This window comes from Cucurbita moschata, unplaced genomic scaffold (assembly GCF_002738365.1).
Source record: "Cucurbita moschata cultivar Rifu unplaced genomic scaffold, Cmos_1.0 Cmo_Scf00018, whole genome shotgun sequence".
Taxonomy (NCBI): domain Eukaryota; kingdom Viridiplantae; phylum Streptophyta; class Magnoliopsida; order Cucurbitales; family Cucurbitaceae; genus Cucurbita; species Cucurbita moschata.
The window spans coordinates 2,980,037-3,000,364 of record NW_019268534.1 but is presented as its reverse complement, the minus strand read 5'-3'; the positions used below and the strand labels follow the sequence as shown (position 1 = coordinate 3,000,364).

General features: G+C 36.9%; 4 protein-coding genes across 4 annotated transcripts; 3 read left to right on the top strand and 1 right to left on the bottom strand.

The window, feature by feature from the left end:
* Nucleotides 1–694: 694 nt before the first annotated feature.
* LOC111455882 (signal peptidase complex catalytic subunit SEC11A-like) lies at nucleotides 695–4,509 on the bottom strand. The gene is made up of 8 exons (XM_023097525.1): nucleotides 4,315–4,509; nucleotides 3,894–4,006; nucleotides 2,716–2,787; nucleotides 2,527–2,562; nucleotides 2,206–2,251; nucleotides 1,971–2,058; nucleotides 1,028–1,085; nucleotides 695–910 (listed from the first exon to the last, which is right to left on the bottom strand). Exons 1-8 carry the CDS (start codon nucleotides 4,391–4,393, stop codon nucleotides 860–862), a joined length of 543 nt encoding a protein of 180 aa, XP_022953293.1. The 5' UTR covers nucleotides 4,394–4,509; the 3' UTR covers nucleotides 695–859.
* A 737-nt stretch (nucleotides 4,510–5,246) lies between these two features.
* LOC111456374 (RHOMBOID-like protein 5) lies at nucleotides 5,247–7,124 on the top strand. The gene is made up of 5 exons (XM_023098208.1): nucleotides 5,247–5,640; nucleotides 5,962–6,125; nucleotides 6,234–6,406; nucleotides 6,499–6,755; nucleotides 6,846–7,124. The coding sequence occupies exons 1-5, from the start codon at nucleotides 5,351–5,353 to the stop codon at nucleotides 6,910–6,912; spliced, it is 951 nt and encodes a 316-aa protein (XP_022953976.1). The 5' UTR covers nucleotides 5,247–5,350; the 3' UTR covers nucleotides 6,913–7,124.
* Nucleotides 7,125–10,610: 3,486 nt separating this feature from the next.
* On the top strand, nucleotides 10,611–14,741 carry LOC111456011. Its single transcript, XM_023097703.1, has 6 exons — nucleotides 10,611–10,789; nucleotides 10,904–10,999; nucleotides 13,018–13,274; nucleotides 14,073–14,160; nucleotides 14,246–14,312; nucleotides 14,410–14,741. The coding sequence occupies exons 2-6, from the start codon at nucleotides 10,995–10,997 to the stop codon at nucleotides 14,461–14,463; spliced, it is 471 nt and encodes a 156-aa protein (XP_022953471.1). The 5' UTR covers nucleotides 10,611–10,789; nucleotides 10,904–10,994; the 3' UTR covers nucleotides 14,464–14,741.
* Nucleotides 14,742–17,876: 3,135 nt separating this feature from the next.
* LOC111456330 (EPIDERMAL PATTERNING FACTOR-like protein 1) lies at nucleotides 17,877–18,252 on the top strand. Its single transcript, XM_023098157.1, has 2 exons — nucleotides 17,877–17,955; nucleotides 18,029–18,252. The coding sequence occupies exons 1-2, from the start codon at nucleotides 17,877–17,879 to the stop codon at nucleotides 18,250–18,252; spliced, it is 303 nt and encodes a 100-aa protein (XP_022953925.1).
* Nucleotides 18,253–20,328: the final 2,076 nt, after the last annotated feature.

The following is a 20,328-nucleotide window of genomic DNA, read 5'->3' as shown; positions in this document are numbered from 1 at the left end:
TGGGGAAAAGAGAAAGAAGAGGGAAAGAAGATTAGGGTTTTGAGGAAGGGGAGGAGATCGGATCAGAACCGACGCCGGAGAACCGAGTCCCCAATCTAAACCGTTGAATAGCTCGAGGCAAGGTGCTCTCACGAATCGCACCTTCCTATCTCGACAAAACGTTCAAGAACTTCAGGTTAGTCCACGAGTATCTACATGGAGAAGTCATCAAAATTTTCGTGTGCTAGCAACGTTTTGTGTTGATCCTTGGACTCTTACCCCCCAACAGCGCTATCTGGTTAAGTTCTGAAGTNTTGCCAAAAAAAAAAAAAAAAAAAAAAAAACAATGAAGACTCAATTTTTCATGCGGGCCGCTTTCATTCCTTCCAGTTCAGAAACTGGACTTTTTGTTAATGATCTTGAGTAGAATGTCGGGAACAAAAAGGTTCTTCCCTTGTTATACGATTCTTTCGAATACGAAATCTCCGACCTGAAGCGTTTTTGTGGATGGTGAGGGAGTCGGCTTACTTATCAACTATAACTGTAACCCATCTTTTGATAGAGTAGACGATGGTCGTTTTGATTATTTGTCTCGATTGATTATTTTAGTCTTGGAAACCATAGATCTAGGAGCTCAAGCGTGACCTTGCAATAGGCCTCGGGACGCTTCTTTTAAGTCGATTTTTTAACTCTGTAAATGCTGCTAGTTTGACTCAAAGGATCAATCTGATGTGAGTTTATATTATATGGAATTTGGGGTTTCTTCCTACAAGAGAATGAGAAAACCAAGATAATAAGCTAGTTTGTTTGCTGGCATTGATTCTCATCAACTCCTCTGTGGTTATTGTCAAATACTTGTCTCGCTTTGATACAGTGTCTCTCAATCATTGGAAGTTATCACAAGCAATCCCAATGCACCAATGAGAATATACTGCAAGAAACACGTATAACTTCAGCACAAATCTTCAAGAAACAGCCTTAACCTTTTTTTACTGAATGGGGAATGTAAAAACGAATTGACAGTGGGAGGGTGAAAATATTTGCTGACCTTGATAATTGGCTTCTCTGTCATGATTATAGTCACCCATCCGACGTATGGTAAGAACCTGAGGATCAGTCATGAAGAGATTTGTTTTCTTAGTCAACCAGCACACATTTTTTTGAACAAAAAGGGAATTTATAAACATAGCCACAAGAACATAGAAAACAACATATCACAAGCCACATGGAAAGCTTATCATAAACTTTTGAAGCTAAAAAACACCCGCATACAGATTAGTAATAACTTCTTCCTCGCGAAACTAAAAAATTAAAAGTGTATTGTAACAGGCTAAGCCTACCGCTAGCAGATATTGTCCTCTGTAGGCTTTCCCTTCAAGGACTTCTCCTCAAGGTTTTAAAACACAATTGCTAGGGAGAGGTTTTCACACCCTTATAAGGAATGTTTTGTTCCCCTCTCCAACCAACGTAGGATCTCACAATCCATCCCCTTAGGGCCCAGTGTCCTCGCCGGCACACCACCCGTTGTCTAGCTTTGATACCATTTGTAACAGCCCAAGCTTACTGCTGGGTTTCCCTTCAAGGGTTTCTCCTCAAAGTTTTAAAACGTGTCTGCTAGGGAGAGGTTTTCACACCCTTAAAATGAATGCTTTGTTTCTCTCCCCAACCCATGTGGGATCTCAAAATCCACCTCCCTTGGGGCCCAGTGTCCTCGCTGGCACACTGCCCGATGTCTGGCTCTAATACCATTTGTAACAGTCCAAGCCCACCGTTGAAAAATATTGTCCTCTTTCGGCTTTCCCTTCAAGGGCTTGCCCTCAAGATTTTAAAACACATCTACTAAAAAGAGGTTTCCACACGCTTATAAGAAACGATTAGTTTCCCTCTCCAACCAATGTGGGATCTCACATGCATATATGGCATGCTTGGAATGACATTCCAATTTTTAAGCAGTTAAAGAGCAGAAAATAAAAGGTGTGCAAAATTTTTACCCAACAGCTCTGCCCATGATGTGGTGCCGTTGAAGCCATTGCTGACCTTGTGCATACAAGAGTCTGTCATCACCATAGTTGTTATCTCCTGATACCACAAAGGTAAGTGTTATAGGAGCGCAGCGGTATGAATCATGATATCATTGAAAAAACTCTTCCTAATCATAGAGGTTTCTAAGAACAACTATTCAAATTCACAACAATTTGTTCTATATAATGTCCTACAAGCTGGCACCTTTAGTAAGTACATCGACTTCTCCGCTATCCTGACGTTCGTGAACCTGCAAAATGAAAAACTCCGATTAATTCGGTTGGCACGTATGAGATTCTTAGATCAGACCCACAGCATGACTTTGCTGATACTCCATTTAAAGAAACATCAAAACTAGCACATTCTGTTTTCAAGAACTAAAATCTGTCTTCAAGAACTCAAAGTGCACACTTTTGGAGAGTGTAGCAAGTGGTGGAATAGATACGATTCATTCTTGAATAAAATGGTAACTCTAGTTTCAAAGGAGATTAAGATTTGGTCAAATGATCAGTACACTGAATTCACCTTAATTACACGATGAACGATTGGAATTTCACGGCCCTGAACAAGACAGACAACAAAAGAACACATCAGTTCAATAGAACTTCATATGCCTTCTGATTGCATAAGAAAATCCAGCGTTGGAAAACCTAGTAGCCAGAGGTGAAAGCTAAAAATAATGAATTTCAAGCTTGATAGCCACCAAATACTTACGTCAACATTAAAAACGACGATCTCCCCAGTACGAATAGGATCCTTGCTCATGTGCAAGAACAAAATATCACCCTGAACAACAGTATACATTGCTGTGATTAGATGAGACAGATGAGAAAGGATAATGTTAAAGAGAACATGTGGGGTAAGTAATGAGTATCTTCCTTCACACGAGACTCGTAATCCCCACACAAAGCCGTACAAAAATACTTGAGGATAAATAGAGATCAAAAGCAAGGCTACAACATGCAGCTTAAAAATCCCCAATCCATCAGTAAACAGTTGACAATAAACCCTTTTATTTCTCTCCAAGAAAAATCCCTAATTGCCGAAGAATTCTTTAGAAAGGGAAACTACTCTTTAGAAAGGGAAAGAAATCGCCAATCGAGTATGACTCAATGTAACAGCCCAAGTCCACCGCTAGCATATATTGATATTGTCCTCTTTGGGCTTTCCCTTCCAGGCTTCCCCTCAAGGTTTTAAAACGCGTCTACTAGGGAGAAGTTTCCCCACCCTTATAAGAAATGCTTTGTTCCCCTCTCCAACCGACGTGAGATCTCACAATCCACCCCCCTTGGGAGCCCAACATAGGGAGAGGTTTCCACACCCTTATAAGGAATGCTTCGTTCCCCTCTCCAACCGATGTGGGATCTCACAATCCACTGCCTGGCACACCGCCCGATGTTTGGCTCTAATACCATTTGTAGCGGCTCAAGCCCACCGCTAGTAGATATTGTCCTCTTTGGGCTTTCCCTTCGGGGCTTCCTCATAAGGTTTTAAAACACATATGTTAGGGAGAGGTTTCCACAGCCTTATAAGGAATGCTTCGTTCCCCTCTCCAACTGATATGGGATCTCACAATCAATGAATATGACACCAATTACTATCCCAAGGTCGATGATTAGATCCTCCACCCAACAACTATTAGAACTCAAAAACGGGAGAAAGGGAGGAAGGATTCTTCACTCCAATGGTTGACCACTGACCATAAAAACTTTCTCCAAATACTGTGTCCTCTTCCCTAATTCCACTCCCTCTTTCTACAAAAACCCTTTATTGAGAGAGAAAGATGCCTCTTCCCCAATCACTCCACTTTCTATATAATGAATCTTGATTATATGGAGTGATTCTCCTCAAAAGAATCCTCGTGGATTATCAAAACTAATATGATTACTTACCCTCTTGAAGCCAGGTTCCATGCTTCCAGACAAGACGACAACAACAGGGGACTCGCTGCCAGTGATGCACATCAATCCCTTCCAGATTATAAGAGCAGATGTAACGATCAAACCTGAAAGAGAAAGAGCTCTACTAAATGCGTTTGGACTGAATATTCGGACTAACAAAGAATTGCAAGAACATTTCAGCATGATGCTGAAATGTGCAGAATCCACTTGAAAACAAGAAGGGTATGAAAACAATTCAAACGAAGAAATTACATAATTTCCTGAATTTGTTTGCAATAAACAAAAACAAGGTCTGTGAGACTACCAGCGTTGAGCAACCAAATACAAACAATTCTCGATCGCAGGACACAGATCGAGCACGAAAATGGGTTAATAAAGGCAATAGTTAAGAGACCGAAAAGAGCATACGCACCAAGACTGACGGCATGAGTAAGGAGCTGACGGATCTGAATAGATTTAATGGAGCCGACGGTGTCGCCAATCCAACCCATTGCGATTGCTTCGTCGAGCCCTCTGAGTCTACGGCTCGCTCGTTCTTACAGTTCCCGATTCTGAATACGATTTTGGCGGATGGCTGCCTAAAACCCTCACTTCATTTCGGAGACGAATGTCGGATTTCTTTTCTTTTAATTATTTCATTATTTTTTTTAAAAAATAATTGGTTGATTTTTTTAATCATATTTTAATTAGATCATTTTCACCTAATTAAGTTATTAAAAATACCCTAATTTAAATTAAATACTTTTAAATTTTTAAAAATGTTTAAAAAAATAAGCTTTCAAATATTCGTAAATTTATTTCTATTTAAAAATTATTCATAAAACTTTTAAAAATGACATTAATATCTTTAAATATTTTTAAAAAATATTTATGAAACTTTTTTAATATAAACACATACGAGATTGTCGTTTCAAGCCATAAATAATTTTTAATTACTTTCCTAATTTTATAAAATTTATTAAATATACAATTTAAAATTAAGAACATTTTAAAAAATAACTATTTTATTTTTTTATTTTGAAAATGTTTATTTTAATTTCTAAATTTTTAAAAGAATTTAACCATTTAAACTAATAATGAGAATTTACTAAGATATTATGGTTTCGGTTTATTATTAAAATAGGGGAAAAAATGGGTTTGAAAATAATAATAAAAAATTAAAAAAAGGAAAATTTGAAAATGCTATTTATATTTAATCATTTCCATTTGTGGTAGTAAAATGAGAAGGGGCATTTTGGTCATCTTCCATTTCCTATTAGCGGGAAGAAGTACCTAACTTAACGACCATCATAGCTAGAATTGTTCTTTGCCATTCTTTGGTTATTTCTCCGTTCTTTCTCTTACTCTAACAACTGGTGCACAATAGCATCCGCCGTTGCCGACGCTATTGTGCACTCCTTTCCCTCCGCCACCACCACCGCCGCCGCCACCACCACCACCACCGTGCAATGGGAAAGAAACTGCCGCGGGATGACATCGAGTCCATGTCCTATGGGGTTCGAAAGCCCCTCTCTATGCCGCCGCCACCGAGCTATTACCCTCCGCCGCCCAAGCCCTGGTTCCCATTTCTTGTGCCTCTCATTTTTGTAGCCGATATCGCCTTGTTTGTTTTCACATTGTATGAAAATAACTGCCCCGCCACTACAGGCGGCAACCGCTGCCTCTTCTACCCGGAGCTCGACCGCTACTCCTTTCAACCATTTTCAGAGAACCCTCTTCTGGGCCCTTCAATCATGACGTAAGAATCAAAACCCTCTTTCTAGGTACAGAAATTACTCGATGGATTAGAACAATGTGTATTTCATTAGGGCTTGCGATTCTATGAGAATTTTAGAAACTGTGTTCATTAGGGCTTGGTCTAATTGAATAATTACTCGTTAAATTACAGGAAATTAGCATATGGGTTTGCTGAATTTGGATGAAATCTAATGACCCATTAAGAAAAAACATGATTTCTGGAATTTTTTTTTCCTGGATTGTGCAGAATTAGGGCAAAAACAGGGGAAATTATTGGTTTGATCTGTTTTTTTCCTTTACGTTTTGGAAAATGGTGTTGCAGTTTGAAACGATATGGGGCTTTGGATAGAGAAGCTGTAGTGGAACGTGGGGAAGGATGGCGCTTGCTGACCTGTATGTGGCTTCATGCTGGAGTCATTCATTTGCTTGCTAATATGATCAGCCTTCTCTTCATAGGAGTTCGTCTCGAACAAGAATTTGGATATTGTAAGCTCGTAGGATCGGTTTGGAATGACATTTTAAGTGCAAATAGACTCGTAATGTGGTATGTATCGATTCTTGACGACATTTGGTGTTTGTTTTTGGTTTTGGCAGTGAGAATAGGATGTTTGTATGTGCTTTCTGGGTTTGGTGGGAGTTTACTGTCATGTTTGAGTATCAATCCAGCTGAAACAACCATATCAGTGGGTGCATCAGGGGCACTTTTTGGGCTTTTGGGAGCTTTGCTTTCAGAGCTCATAACGAACTGGACAATATATTCAAATAAGGTACCAAAAACAAACAAAACCCTTCATTTGTTTCCATTGAACTATTGAAGATTTATGAACTTATAATGACTTGTTTTGTCAATGAAACTCAGTGTGCAGCCATGATGTCTTTGATTCTCATCATTGCCTTAAACCTGGCAGTCGGATTCATACCTCACGTCGACAATTCCGCTCACATCGGAGGCTTCCTTTCAGGCTTCCTCCTCGGCTTCATCCTCCTAATCCGACCGCAATTCGGATACGTTAACCCCAAGTACATCCCTGCAGGGTGTGATGTGAAACGTAAATCCAAGCACCAATGCTATCAGTACTTTTTGTTGATTGTAGCTCTAATCCTCTTGATTTTCGGGTAATCGAAATTGTAGTTTCAGCGACGATATCTTCCGGTGTTGCTCGAGTTGCTCGTTGGGTTAACTTTTTTCCATTGCGATTTCTGCAGATATGCTTCCGGTTTATCAAGGCTGTACAAAACTGGTCCACAAATATTGGAAGCCCATTTTTTCTGAAGACAGTCACACATTGAGTTGTTGGTGAGAATCAAACTACTTTGGCTTCATAATTGTTTGTGGATGAAGTTCATGAAATCATTTAAATTTGTATTCATACGATGAAATCATTCTAATGTGAAAGTTGGATTTCTTCTCACTTTGCAGTAGCAGAAGAATTGTATTGTAGAAAACACTCACTTCTTTGTTTACAAAATGAGGACTTTTCTTTTCCTTTCCTTCTGTCTTTCTTTTTGTTTCTTCCATTCCTGTTTGCTTTTGGTTCGGTACGGCCTAGACAAGACAAATGTTGTCGACGATGGGTAGCCCCTCGTTTCACCTATCGAGATGTAAAAACTCAGAGATAGGAGACTGTCAGACTGCTCGTCGTGTGATGGGTAGCCCTTGGATTCACCTCTTGAGATATAAAAACTCATCTATAGAGGAGACTATAAGACTGCTCGTCATGTGATGGGTAGCCCTTAGATTCACCTCTCAAGATATAAAAACTCATCTATAGAGGAGACTGTAAGACTACTCGTCGTATGATGGGTAGCCCTTAGATGCACCTCTCAAGATATAAAAACTCATCTACATAGGAGACTGTAAGACTGCTCGTCGTATGATGGGTAGCCCTTAGCTTCACCTCTCGAGATATAAAAACTCATCTCTAGAGGAGACTGTAAGACTGCTCGTCGTATGATGGGTAGCCCTTAGATTCACCTCTTGAGATATAAAAACTCATCTATAGAGGAGACTGTAAGACTGCTCGTTGTATGATGGGTAGCCCTTAGCTTCACCTCTCGAGATATAAAAACTCATCTCTAGAGGAGACTGTAAGACTGCTCGTCGTATGATGGGTAGCCCTTAGATTCACCTCTTGAGATATAAAAACTCATCTATAGAGGAGACTGTAAGACTGCTCGTTGTATGATGGGTAGCCCTTAGCTTCACCTCTCGAGATATAAAAACTCATCTCTAGAGGAGACTGTAAGACTGCTCGTCGTATGATGGGTAGCCCTTAGATTCACCTCTCGAGATATAAAAACTCATCTCTAGAGGAGACTGTAAGACTGCTCGTCGTATGATGGGTAGCCCTTAGATTCACCTCTTGAGATATAAAAACTCATCTATAGAGGAGACTGTCAAACTGCTCATTATATGATGGGTAGCCCTTATATTCACCTCTTGAGATATAAAAATTCATATCTAGAGGAAACTGTCAAACTGCTCGTTATATGATGGGTAGCCCTTATATTCACCTCTCGAGATATAAAAACTCATCTCTATAGGAGACTGCCAGACTGCTCGTCATGTGATGGGTAATCCTTGGATTCACCTCTTGAGATATAAAAACTCATCTCTAGAGGAGACTGTAAGACTGTTCGTCATATGATGAGTAGCCCTTAGATTCACCTCTCGAGATATAAAAACTCATCTATAGAGGAGACGGTTAGACAGTTCATCTTGGTCATATCATGGGTAGCCCCTCAATTCACTGTTAGACTGTTTGAGAATATGGGTGGCATGAGCATTTTTATTTCAAGATATTGAAATATTTAATAATTTAAAATTTCAAGGACATGAGTTTGTAGATGGTTGGCAGTTGAAATTTTCTGAATTATTAAATTCTTAATTTATTTTAAAATTTTAAAATTTTAAAAAAAATATATATATATATATGTAGATATATGTTTTTTTTTAATTTTGGAAGATCAAACATTGAAATTTATATGTATAAAATAGTGTTTATAAACTTTATTTCTAAAAATTAAAAAAAATAAATGAACATCAAATAAAGATTTTATTTGTCGTTTTTGTTTTTAAAAAGCTGAACCCTTCTACGAAGGATGTTCGTGGGGACATAACCAAATTGTTTCGGCTATAAATTTTTTCAACCTGAACAACTCTTATTAAATAATAAACAAATTCAACCCTAAATATTTTAGATTCTAAATAAAATTAAAATTTATAACTTTTTAGAAAATTAGAAAAAAAAAATTATATATAAATATAAATAATTATATAATAAGAAAAAAACGTATACTTTCAAATTAACAATAAATTTGGTGGTTTAGTTCAATCCCGGAGAATTCATGAACTAATCAAATTCATGAAATTTTCATTTATTTGAACCCGACTCAATTTAAATAAGTTCGTAACCTTATTCAAACCAAAAAAGTTCATAACCCAATTTAATTCCAGATTCAATCGAACTTTTTGAACGAATAAGAATAATATATATTATAATATATATATATATATGAGACCCACCAATTATATGTGGCAAGTTGATATGATTTGGACGGTTCAACATGTTCTTGGCAAAAGAATGATTAAATTGGCTGCCTTTCACAATTAGTATGTTTTGGATTAAAGGCAATAAAAAAAGACCATTAAATTATTATTATTTTATATAAGTTAATACCTTAAAAATAAAATTTGACAAAAAAAAAAAAAAAAAAAAAAAAAAAAAAAAAAAAAAAAAAAAAAAAAAAAAAAAAAAAAAAAAAAAAAAAAAAAAAAAAAAAAAAAAAAAAAAAAAAAAAAAAAAAAAAAAAAAAAAAAAAAAAAAAAAAAAAAACCCCACAAATTAAAAAGGTGTCACCAATCTAATCATACTTTATTTCCCCCTTCACATCATATTATCCTTTAAATTATGATATTTTTAATTAAATAATTTTAAAATAAAATACCTTGAAATTAAAATAAATAAATAAATAATTGTTTGCTTGTATAAGTCAATTAAAATTCTTAATATTTTAGTGAAATAAAATATATTCATCGAGATTAACGGAATATTTGATTAATCAGATTAATTAAACGGTGGGTATTACCAAAACGTGGCAGCACAACAACCCAATTATAATAATTATAAATTGTAATTATTAAATATAATTTTATTAAATGAATTAATTATATATATATATTTTCTGTATTGGTAGATCTTTATAGGTTTATAATATTTTTGTTTGTTTATATGAATTAGGAAATTAAATTAAAAAATGGTTTTTTATACTGTGTGGGCAAAATTAGATAAATTACTAAAAATTAAACTATTGTGTGAAATTACAAAAATGGGTATGGTAAGGGTACCCAACAAGCTACCTTAAATGAAACAATTTGTAAATATATAAAAAAAATACAGTAATTTAAAATAAATCAATAAATATATTTATAAAATTAAAATAGGTGGCCATGCCGCTAGTCATGGTCCACACACCCCTAGTTTAATTTTTTGAATTATAATAATTAAAGTGAAATTAAGCAATAAATTTAAACTAAATTCTCAAATTATAAATATTAAATAGATATGGATTATATTCAAATATTTCCCGACCAAAAAATATTGGAAGGAAGGCTGGAACGCCAACAGGTATCTATTATTGAATTCTTGACCCGATAGTACCCTGTTTTTTAAACGTCGAGTGTCAAAGTCATTGAAGAAGTAAGTCTTCGATCCTTAAAACGAACCATGTAATGTATTGTATTAATTTACCCTTGTTTAATTCTTGTTGAAGTATATACTCGGGGAGGTGTAGGATAGAGATTTAAAAGCGAATATTAAATTTGATGATTTAATTAATTGAAAAGGTAACAAATTTTTAAAAAATATAAAAAAGGTTTAATCTTGAAAAAATAAAAAATAAATAAATTTAGGATAATTTTTTTAAAAAATGGGAATAAATGGAAGGTAAATCAAAGAGGAGCTGAAGGACCCCCGTTTGTAGGAATAAAAGTAAGGCTTTTCTTCTTTCTTCAACCTCTTTTCTTCACCAACTTGCCATAGACGGAAAGTTGCAGAAGAAGAAGAAGAGAGGCGGCCAGGATAATCGGAGGAGATTTCGATTCCTGAAGGAAGGTCGGAGTGCGATTGACAGTCACGTATAGTTTCAAGGTTATCTCTTATTCTTCTTGGAACAAGCTTCAATTTCTCTGTCTTTCGTTTAATTTTCCATTGGGGGGTTTCCAAGTGCAATACTGTTAACACCATGATTCTTCTGATTCTTAGGAGCTGCTCTTTGATCTTCTTTCCTGGAATCGATTTTTCATTGGCTTTTCTTTTCCCCTGCAAATCCTTATCAGTTGCGCGTTTTTCATTCATGGGGTAAATTTTCTGATCATCTTAATTGATGGATTTTTAGCAGTTTTCTTGTTATGCAAATTAGATTTATATTGGTAGGAATCGATATCAAATTCTGCATTTGAGTTGTTTGCTTTTGGCTGCAAACAAGATCGGAAGACGAAGGGGGGAGGGGGGAAACGCTATGGTTTAGTTTAGCTTTTTTGATTAAGATCCTGTTAGTTTTGTTTGTGTTAATTGAAGGATGCTTGAGAACTTCTCCTCCAGGCTGATTTCCTGTAGCTGCCATGTTCTTCGTTGTTCAATTATTTTAAAAGGATGAGGCATCTCTCACTTTTTGGCTACTTTATGCTTAAAGTTAACTAAAAGTATTATCTATTGTAATTGAGTATGCTTGATGTCTGTTGACCATGTCGAAGCTAATAACTTCGTTTAGACTTCTGCAGTGTTATTTCTTACACCATTCATATTAATAATTCATGTGTTTAGGCTTTGTGTTTATATCTTGATATACAGGCTTGCGTTGACCTAATGGTCAATAAGGATCAATGTAAATCGTAAATGGTTTGAAGGTATTATGAGGTCGTTACTCCGTTAGTATAATCAATAATTTCAATAACATTAAATGAACTTATGCCATGATGACTGCTTACTTAGGATCTAATAATGTCCCAAGAGAAACATAGAACCTAGCAAGGGACTTAATACCTTAATTGACTCGATATACCTTCTAAAGATCCTATTCTTTCTCGCTCCCCACAACCTCCACATAAAAGCACAAACACCGGCATGCCATAAAAATTTTCCCCTGCCAAAAGGGCAGATAGAGGAGAAACGCCTCGATCATCTATGTAATAGCCCAAGCCCATCACTAGGAGATATTGTCTTCTTTGGGTTTTCGCTCAAGGTTTTTAAAACGCGTCTGTTAGGAAGAGGTTTCCACACGCTTATAAAGAATGTTTCGTTCTCGTGAACTTGTCCCACATCGATTGAAGAAGGGAACAAGTGCTAGCGAGGACGTTGGGTCCCGAAGGGAGTGGATTGTGAGATCTCACATCTGTTGGGGAGGAGAACAATGCATTTTTTATAAGGCTGTGGAAATCTCTCCCTAACAGACGCGTTTTAAAAACCTTGAGGGGAAGCCCGAAAGTGAAAACCCAAAGAGGAAAAAATCTACTAGCGGTGTGCTTAGACGGTTACAATCTAGTTGTAGTCTCTATGAGTGGCGGATTGGAAATATCCTATGACAGCAAAATATAGTAGGGTTAAGTGGTTGTTTTCTGAAAATAATCAAACAAAATCACAGCTCATATGTTAGGCACAGTATTGAGATCATATTGAAAAGGTTAAATTTACTTGGTGCAAACTATTGGAGTTTTGATTGAATTGTTCTTAGTTCTGCCGATACCAGTAGTTTTGGAATGTTGGCATATGCTACTTTGTCATCCGGAAAACTCGAAAGTGCTCGGATCATTCAGATATTCCCCTAGTTGTGTTTTATTTTATGAAAAGTCCTGTCAAACTATTTGTAGTCATCTTCTCCCCAGCTTACATGGTTGAAGCTTGGAAGGGATTGCCAGGTTAGATCAGATGTATTACTAGACAAGATTCCATAAAAATATTGATCAGCACAGTTTCAGAAACCTCTGTGCTTATGGATGCTTTGTTTGTCATTAATCTTTTGTTTATTCAGTTGATAAACCATTTTAATCTGGTAATACTCATGTAACATATACAATTGCTTTACGTTTGATATAAATCATCAGGTTTCCCATCGGCCATGTCACGGTGTTCGATCTAAGAAGTGATTCTTGATTATGAGACTTAACTATGCTAGAAAAATACATTATATTATTGAATCTGATTCGACTTTTTTTGTGTGGTGAAGATGAACTAAGGAATTGATTCCCCACTTTAAAATGGTTATTTATAGATATGCATAGTGTTTTAGCATTGATTTGATGAAACAAGGTGCTTCTAGGTATCACTTTTGAGTATGTAGTTATCAGTTATATGATCACTTTTGGTTTGTAACAGAACAGTGGTTGTCTTGGATGCTACACAAAGCCCAAACTAAAAACTAAGCTCAACGAACCGTCGAAAGGTCAATCAATTCATTGTGATGGACTAGAGAAACCCAGCAGATCAGAGGATTTCTGGACTACTAGTACATTTGATGTGGACAACAGTGCAGGTCAATCACAAGGTAGTATGTCATCAATGAGTACAATCAACCAGATGCACAATCCGCACGGTAGCTCGGGCAACGTACACAACCCTTCAGAATTTATAAATCATGGTTAGTATCTTCCTGCTTGCTCTGCACTTTCAATTCCTCAATTGGTCATGTCAAGGCAAATTAATTGTACTTATGTAACGGCTCAAGCCCACCGTTAGCAGATATTGTCCTATTTGGGCTTTCCCTTTCAGGTTTCCCTTAAGGTTTTGAAAATGTGTCTGGCAGGGAGAGGTTTAACGGCTCAAGCCCACCGTTAGCAGATATTGTCCTATTTGGGCTTTCCCTTTCAGGTTTCCCTTAAGGTTTTGAAAATGTGTCTGGCAGGGAGAGGTTTCCACACCTTTATAAAGAATGTTTTGTTCTCCTCCCCCAATCGATGTGGGATCTCACAATCCACCTCCTTCAAGGCCTAGTGTCCTCGCTGGCACTTGTTCCTCTCTCCAATTGATGTGAGATCTTACAATCCACCCCCCCTTCGGGACCCAGCATCCTTGCTGGCACACCTACTAGTGTCTGGCTCTGATATCATTTGTAACGGCTCAAGTCCACCGCTAGCCGATATTGTTCTCTTTGGGCTTTCCCTCAAGGTTTTTAAAACACGTCTGTTAGGGAGAGATTTCCACACCCTTATAAAGAATATTTCGTTCACCTCCCCACCCAATGTGGGATCTCACAACTTAAGAGTTTTGAACCGTAAATGGACGATTTGATTAAGTTTCTAAAGTGTAATTTGCGAATTTGTTCATTTACTATACCTTTTTACAACCCGGTTCTCTCTTTAATTCTTCTATGTGATCATCCCATGGCTTTGAAGAATGGTATTGGCACTGAGTAACTATTTTTTGATCTTGGTTGTAGGCTTTCTTCTGTGGAATCAAACTAGGCAACGCTGGACAGGGAATAGATCCGAAAACCGAGCACCGCAGTTTCAAGAACCCAAGCTAGAGTAAGCTGCTCTCTAGTCCGTCAGATTAACAAAATCGAACATCAGTACTTCGTTATAGTAATCTTACTCGGCTTTCCTATTGCAGCTGCAATGCAACATATGAAAATTTACTAGGGAGCAACAAGCCATTCCGCCAACCAATTCCACTCAGCGTAAGTTCTTGATCTGTCTAAACTCTTTCCTGTTCTGGAAACCAAACCAACCTCGAACCGAATCATATCGTAGATTGATGTTGGTTAAAACGTGCAGGAAATGGTAGATTTTCTTGTGGATGTATGGGAACAAGAAGGGTTGTATGATTGATTAATTTGAAGAGTGCACAAGGCTTCATAGTCTCACTGTGAGTCAATGGCTTTATTTGAACCATCAAAATCTGCCTTGTATTGCTGAAACGTCAAATGAACATTTACCCTGTTGTTGCTGCTGGCCCCTCTTTTTGGTGCTTGGTTTGATTTTCTCGTAGTGCCTTGGAGCTCTACATCTTTACTCTGCTGTAGAAAATTCAGCTGTGCTAGAAGTTACTGTTTTTGCAAATTATTTTTCTTTTCTTTCCTCTAAGTAATGATAAACAAATCTCAACATGAACGAACAGTAAATTAAATTACAAATTTACTCACTAAATTTTAAATTACTTTTGAAAGTTACCGTTTTAGTTCAATTAAAAAAATAAAAAAAAAGTTATGATGGGTAGACACAAAATCGAATTTTTTTGAATATTGAAAAATTATAAAATTTATATTTATATTTAATGGATCAATTCGTGAAGTTTTGAATTTTTTAAAAATTTATTAGACTTAAAATTGAAAGCTATCCCTCTGCCCGATAGTTATACAGTAAGTTGTTGTCGTCATTTGCTCTCATTCCCATATAATACCAATTTCAATTTCTTTCTCTGGTTGTCAAAACTCTCTTTTCAAAATCTCTCTCCCAACATTTTAAAATCTTCTCTTGAAATTGAGACTCGAGGTTTATATTCACGTTACTCGACCGCAGGCAACGTAACTCGAAGTAGGCTTGACTCACATAGTGCTAAGAGTGGGTGCTGCACAATTGCCAAATTTGCTGCTTAGAAATTGTGATTGTGTTGCTCTGAGTTATAATTTAGCATGACTAAATAAACCTAAATTTTATAGTTACAATAATTAATTTATGATTTGACTGTTATGTTTTTTTTCTTTTTACTTTTTTACTGTGAAAATCTTATAAAACTCAAATATCAAATATTCACAAGTTATGATATATCACTAACCGCCATTACAATAGTCAAATATTTTTTATTTTTATAATATATTTAAAAGTATGGTAGGTTCGAGTTGGATTAGTCGGGTTAACCCAACTCTATGAACTACCTGATTTTTTTATTTTTGGATTCTTATGATTTTAGTTATTATTGTTGGGATTTAGTTATTATTGTTGGGATTTAAGTAAGTATTTATGAAATGGAAGAAATTAGTTGGACAAATTTTGGACAATTGGAATTTAATGAAGTTTTATTTAAAGGACAGATTGAGAAATGATAAGACACGACCACAAGTCTTTCCCAAATAAAGAAATCTACGAATGAATAAGACTTGTCATTGTCAGCAAATAAGATCATTTGGGCCCACACTCACCATTCAGAATTTGACACGTGTACGTTGATTGGATTTCTTGCTTGTGATTATACAGTAAAAAGGAAATTCAGACCCCAACACAACGAGTCGGCCACGGTCTTTTCGATCATCATATCGCGGATTACAAGGATCTAAATCCTAGCCCTTCAAATTGATGACGTAACTTCATTGATCTCAATCCTCACCGTTCATTCCATTTTAGCCCTTGAAACTCTTCTCTAATAGACGCGTTTTAAAATCATGAATCTGACGGCAACACGTAATAGGACGAAGTGGACAATATCTATTTTACGATGGGCTTGGGCTATCACTCATGGTATAAGAACTAGTCACCGAATGGTGCAATGCATGGATTGGAGTAGCCACGCATTTTAAAATTGTGGGGCTGATAGCGATATGTTACGGACCAAAACGGACAATATCTACTAACAGTGGACTTGACGGTAAATATTCATCGTGAGCATTCCAATAACAAACAGAAATCAGACCGTCCATTTTGCATCTCATGCATGTTAAACAATAAACACCGAATTAGGTAAACATTTTGAGAATTGAACAGCGAGTGATTGGCCAAAATTCTTCAAAAATTTAGGGTTCTTTGGGAATATATATGTATATGAACAGAGATTATATGCTGTTTCCAAGGGAGGACGAATGAACTTCCACACTCCAAACCCTTTTTACTTTGCTATAATGTCGTATGGATCGTAGGGTTAACTTGTTCGGTTTTGTGAACCCTAATAATTAGCATAACTCGACTTATGGGTGTATGTTTAAAGCATTTAGGCATGGAAGCGAGAACATTATGTGAGAGTTTAACGTGTTTTAATATGAAACATTTGTGAGAATTTTGTTGGAGTCTCGCGTTGGTTGATTAAACGAAAGATCTTTGGTATATAAGTAAGAGACATTATTTCTATTGGAACGTCTTAAACATAAACGTTTTTTAAAACTTTTGAAATCAAATAAATAAACTTGAAACTCGTAACTTAAATATCAAACTTAGTGTGAGATCTTGTATCGGTTGGAGAAAGGAATGAAATATTATTTATAAGGACGTAAAAATCTCTCCCTAATAGTTGCATTTTAAAATCATGAGGTTGATGACGATACGTAATGGGCAAAAACGAATAATATCTACTAGCGGTGGATTTGGGGCACTATAGATGGTATTAGAGCCAGACACAAGACGGTATATCAGCGAGGATGCTGGGCCCAAAGGAGTGGATTGTGAAATCCCACATTAGTTGGAGAGGGAAACGAAGTATTCATAAGGGTGGGAAAATCTCTACCTAATAGAGGCGTTTTAAAATCAGCGATACGTAACGGGTCAAAGCAGACAATATCTACTAGCAGTAGACTTGGATTGTTCCAATTGGTATTAGAGCCAAACATGAGACGGTGTGCTAGCAAGAACGTTGAGCTCCCAAGGGAGGTGGGTTGTGAAATCCCACATCTGTTGGAGAAGAGATCGAAACATTTATTGTACATGTGTGAAAACCTCACCCTAATAGACGCATTTTAAAACTGTGAGACTGATGATAACACATAACGGACCAAAAGCGGACAATATCTGCTAACAGTAGACTTAGGGCGTTACAAATGGTATCAGAGCCAGACATGGGAGCAGTGTGCCAACGAGGATACTAGACCCTCAAGGAGGGTGGATTGTGAGATCACATATCGATTGAAGAGAGGAACGAAACATTCATTACAAGGGTGTGAAACTCTATCTCTAATAAACACGAGCGTGAAAGTCTATCTCTAATAGACACGATTTAAAATCATGTGACTGACGGCAATACGTAACGTGTCAAAACAGACAATGAAGCGGTAATTGAGCTCGAGAAATGAAACTAGGCATTGTGGGCTTAAAATAGAGGAGTGATGCAGCCCAAATTGAAGAAAAAGAGGAGGAAAAAAAAAGGAAGTGGTCAGTTCAGTCATTCACTAACGACATGAAGGTCAGAGCAACAGTTCCCCAAAACCAAGCCAAGTAAGTGAATGCCCCCTTTTTGGCATCACCCTTCCTCTCTTCTATTTATGTCTCTTCCGCACCCGACATGTCTTAACCTTGTCCACTGATAGCTCTACCCTTTCACGATGGCTATGCCATTCCTCAAACTGGCTATTGTTCTTGCTGTGTTCTTCTTCTTCTTCTCACCTGTTCCTCCTAAGTCAGGTAATGATGCATACAATCTCACATCTCTGGTTCTGTTATTCACTTCTAAGGACCCTTTTGTTCTTGCGTCCAGTTGGGTTGGTTTTGGAGGCAAACATGAAGATTGGTTCACGGCCGCCGGGATGTGTGAATAAATGCATGAGTTGTAGGCCGTGCATGGCGGCGGCGGCGGTGGTGCCGGTGCATAAGATGAAGGGGAAGGCCTTCAATGCCATTGCTTCCTCTCGGGAGGAAGAGGGTAGCTATTATCTTCTCTCGTGGAAATGCCAATGTGGGAATAAGATCTATCAACCCTAGCCTACCAATGCGAATTCGCACGGTCGGTTGGAGATGGGTAAAAAATTAAAACAACGGGAAGCTCAGAAGTGAAAACTTAAACTTGAGGAGAGGCTCGGAAAAGTCCAAACAAGACAATATCTACTAATTGTGGACTTGAGCTGTTACAACTTACAAGTTTTATCAGTCTCGTCTTTTAATCAAAAGTATGTTTAAATTATTTGAGGTATCAAAATGTAGTTCAAGTATGTAAATTTTTTATACCGATTTTCTTTTATATATATTTAATGATAAAAGTTTATATAATTCGATAGATAAGACATTGATTATTATTTTAAAGTTCGATGCATCTGACCTTCCGGTGGTTGAACTCAAAAGAAATTATTATTATTTATATATATATTTTTTTAAATTTTAATATATTAAATTTCCATTATTTTGATCAATTTGGGCCGAGTTAGCCCATACAATCCAGCAAGGCGACTTACTGGATTTGGGCCGGCCCATGTGGCATAAGCCCTTAATGGAAAGGAATAAGTAATAAGTGAACAGAGAAATGGAATCGGAGTTGATGCTTCCATGCTCGGCTAATGGCAACGTTCTCTAGCTCTCTGCAACATTCTTCACAGTTCGTTCCCGCCTTTCCTCTCTGTTCATGCTTCCATACTCGGCTGGAAATCGGCTTCTCTTCGCTTCCTTATGCTCTTCTTCGATCCTTGAGCTGCATCCGCCGTGTGTAGCGCAGCAATACGGCGGCCTCCAGACTCCGATCCGCCTTCCGAGAAGGATCTGTTCGTCTAATAGGTTCCTTTTCGTTGCTGATGTTATCTCCATTTTATTTGCTTAATGGGATGAATTTCTCGTGATAAGGCCTAAAATTTTTAGTGCGTATAACTAGTGATGTAATTGCTTATTTCTAGTGCGTTTTTGAACCGTAGGTGGAGAAGTCTACGTTGTCCTTGTTTCTATGGAATGGTCTGCATAATCGAAAATAAAAATTATTATTAGCTCATGAATTTAGCTCGCCTTGTGCTAGTGGTCGTCATACAATTAATAACAATGTTATTTATCCATTTTGATTTCTGGTAGTTTAGAAGTTAATCATCCGTAAAAACTGTTCGGGTTTTTAGTCATCCGGAAATTTGTTAGGCCTTCGGATACATATGTGCTTAGCCATAATATTAGCTTATGTTTTATTTTGGATGTTTGTTAGGTAGGAAATATTGCTCTATATACGTTTTAAATATGTCATAAATCATACCGGAAAAGGAATTATCGCATTTGGAGTGTGCGATTCTGGTGCATGTGCAGCTTCTCTTTGGAATTTTTCATTTAGTATGGGGGCAAACTTCAAATGCCAATTATGAAGAAATTCGTAAACTAAATCTGAGTATCAATGTTTAGCTGCAAGTGGAAAGGCATTTTCCGCATCCATGACAGTTGTTTTATTGGAAGAATAATGGCTGTTTTTAGGATTCAACTTCAGTTCCGAGTGTAAGATGAAGGAAGAGTGTATTCTATTCTAGCCCCTTATATGGCTGCTGGCGATTTTTGGTCTTTAAAGGTGATAAATCACAATTCCGCCCGATTGTTGGCCAAGTATTCATTTTTGTTCATGATACCTAACATGTGATCTTTTAGCACGAAATGGGATGGAAGTGACGTTGTGGTGATTTGAAAGTTATCTAGCTTTTCGACCTTAAATTGGTGTACTTCTTCCAAACTTTTAAACTTTTTTGTGAATGTGGCTCCTTGAGTATGGCCAATTTGAATGTTTTTTGCAATTTTCTTGCAATTCTAGGAGATTGTTTATCTTCATCTTTTCTACTAATCTCTTAATAGTGAATTTAGTGTTTTGTTTAATAACAGAAGAATGGAGAGACAGAGAAAGTGAAGGAACAGGAAGTGCCTTTCATAAGTTGTTCTTGAGAATCATGGCCCAAGAATTGGGATGAATAACTAATGGCCCAAGAATCAGTTACGGAAAGAATTGGTAACAATGAATCAAGGAAGCATGACTGTGGAAGTATACTGCACAAAACTCAAAACAGTTTGGCAAGAATTGAGTGAGTATCGACCAGTTCAAGAATGCTCCTG

Coding starts and splice junctions, on each gene's coding strand:
- LOC111456374 (XM_023098208.1), top strand. CDS start 5,351: ATGGGAAAGAAACTGCCGCGGGATGACATCGAGTCCATGTCCTATGGG. Junction 6,126..6,233: donor CGAACAAGAATTTGGATATT/GTAAGCTCGTAG, acceptor TGGTTTTGGCAG/TGAGAATAGGATGTTTGTAT. Junction 6,756..6,845: donor CTAATCCTCTTGATTTTCGG/GTAATCGAAATT, acceptor CGATTTCTGCAG/ATATGCTTCCGGTTTATCAA.
- LOC111456330 (XM_023098157.1), top strand. CDS start 17,877: ATGGCTATGCCATTCCTCAAACTGGCTATTGTTCTTGCTGTGTTCTTC. Junction 17,956..18,028: donor ACCTGTTCCTCCTAAGTCAG/GTAATGATGCAT, acceptor TCTTGCGTCCAG/TTGGGTTGGTTTTGGAGGCA.
- LOC111455882 (XM_023097525.1), bottom strand. CDS start 4,393: ATGGGTTGGATTGGCGACACCGTCGGCTCCATTAAATCTATTCAGATC. Junction 2,563..2,715: donor TCGTCGTTTTTAATGTTGAC/GTAAGTATTTGG, acceptor TGTCTTGTTCAG/GGCCGTGAAATTCCAATCGT. Junction 2,252..2,526: donor TCGTTCATCGTGTAATTAAG/GTGAATTCAGTG, acceptor TTCATTTTGCAG/GTTCACGAACGTCAGGATAG.
- LOC111456011 (XM_023097703.1), top strand. Junction 14,161..14,245: donor TTTCAAGAACCCAAGCTAGA/GTAAGCTGCTCT, acceptor TTCCTATTGCAG/CTGCAATGCAACATATGAAA. Junction 14,313..14,409: donor GCCAACCAATTCCACTCAGC/GTAAGTTCTTGA, acceptor TAAAACGTGCAG/GAAATGGTAGATTTTCTTGT.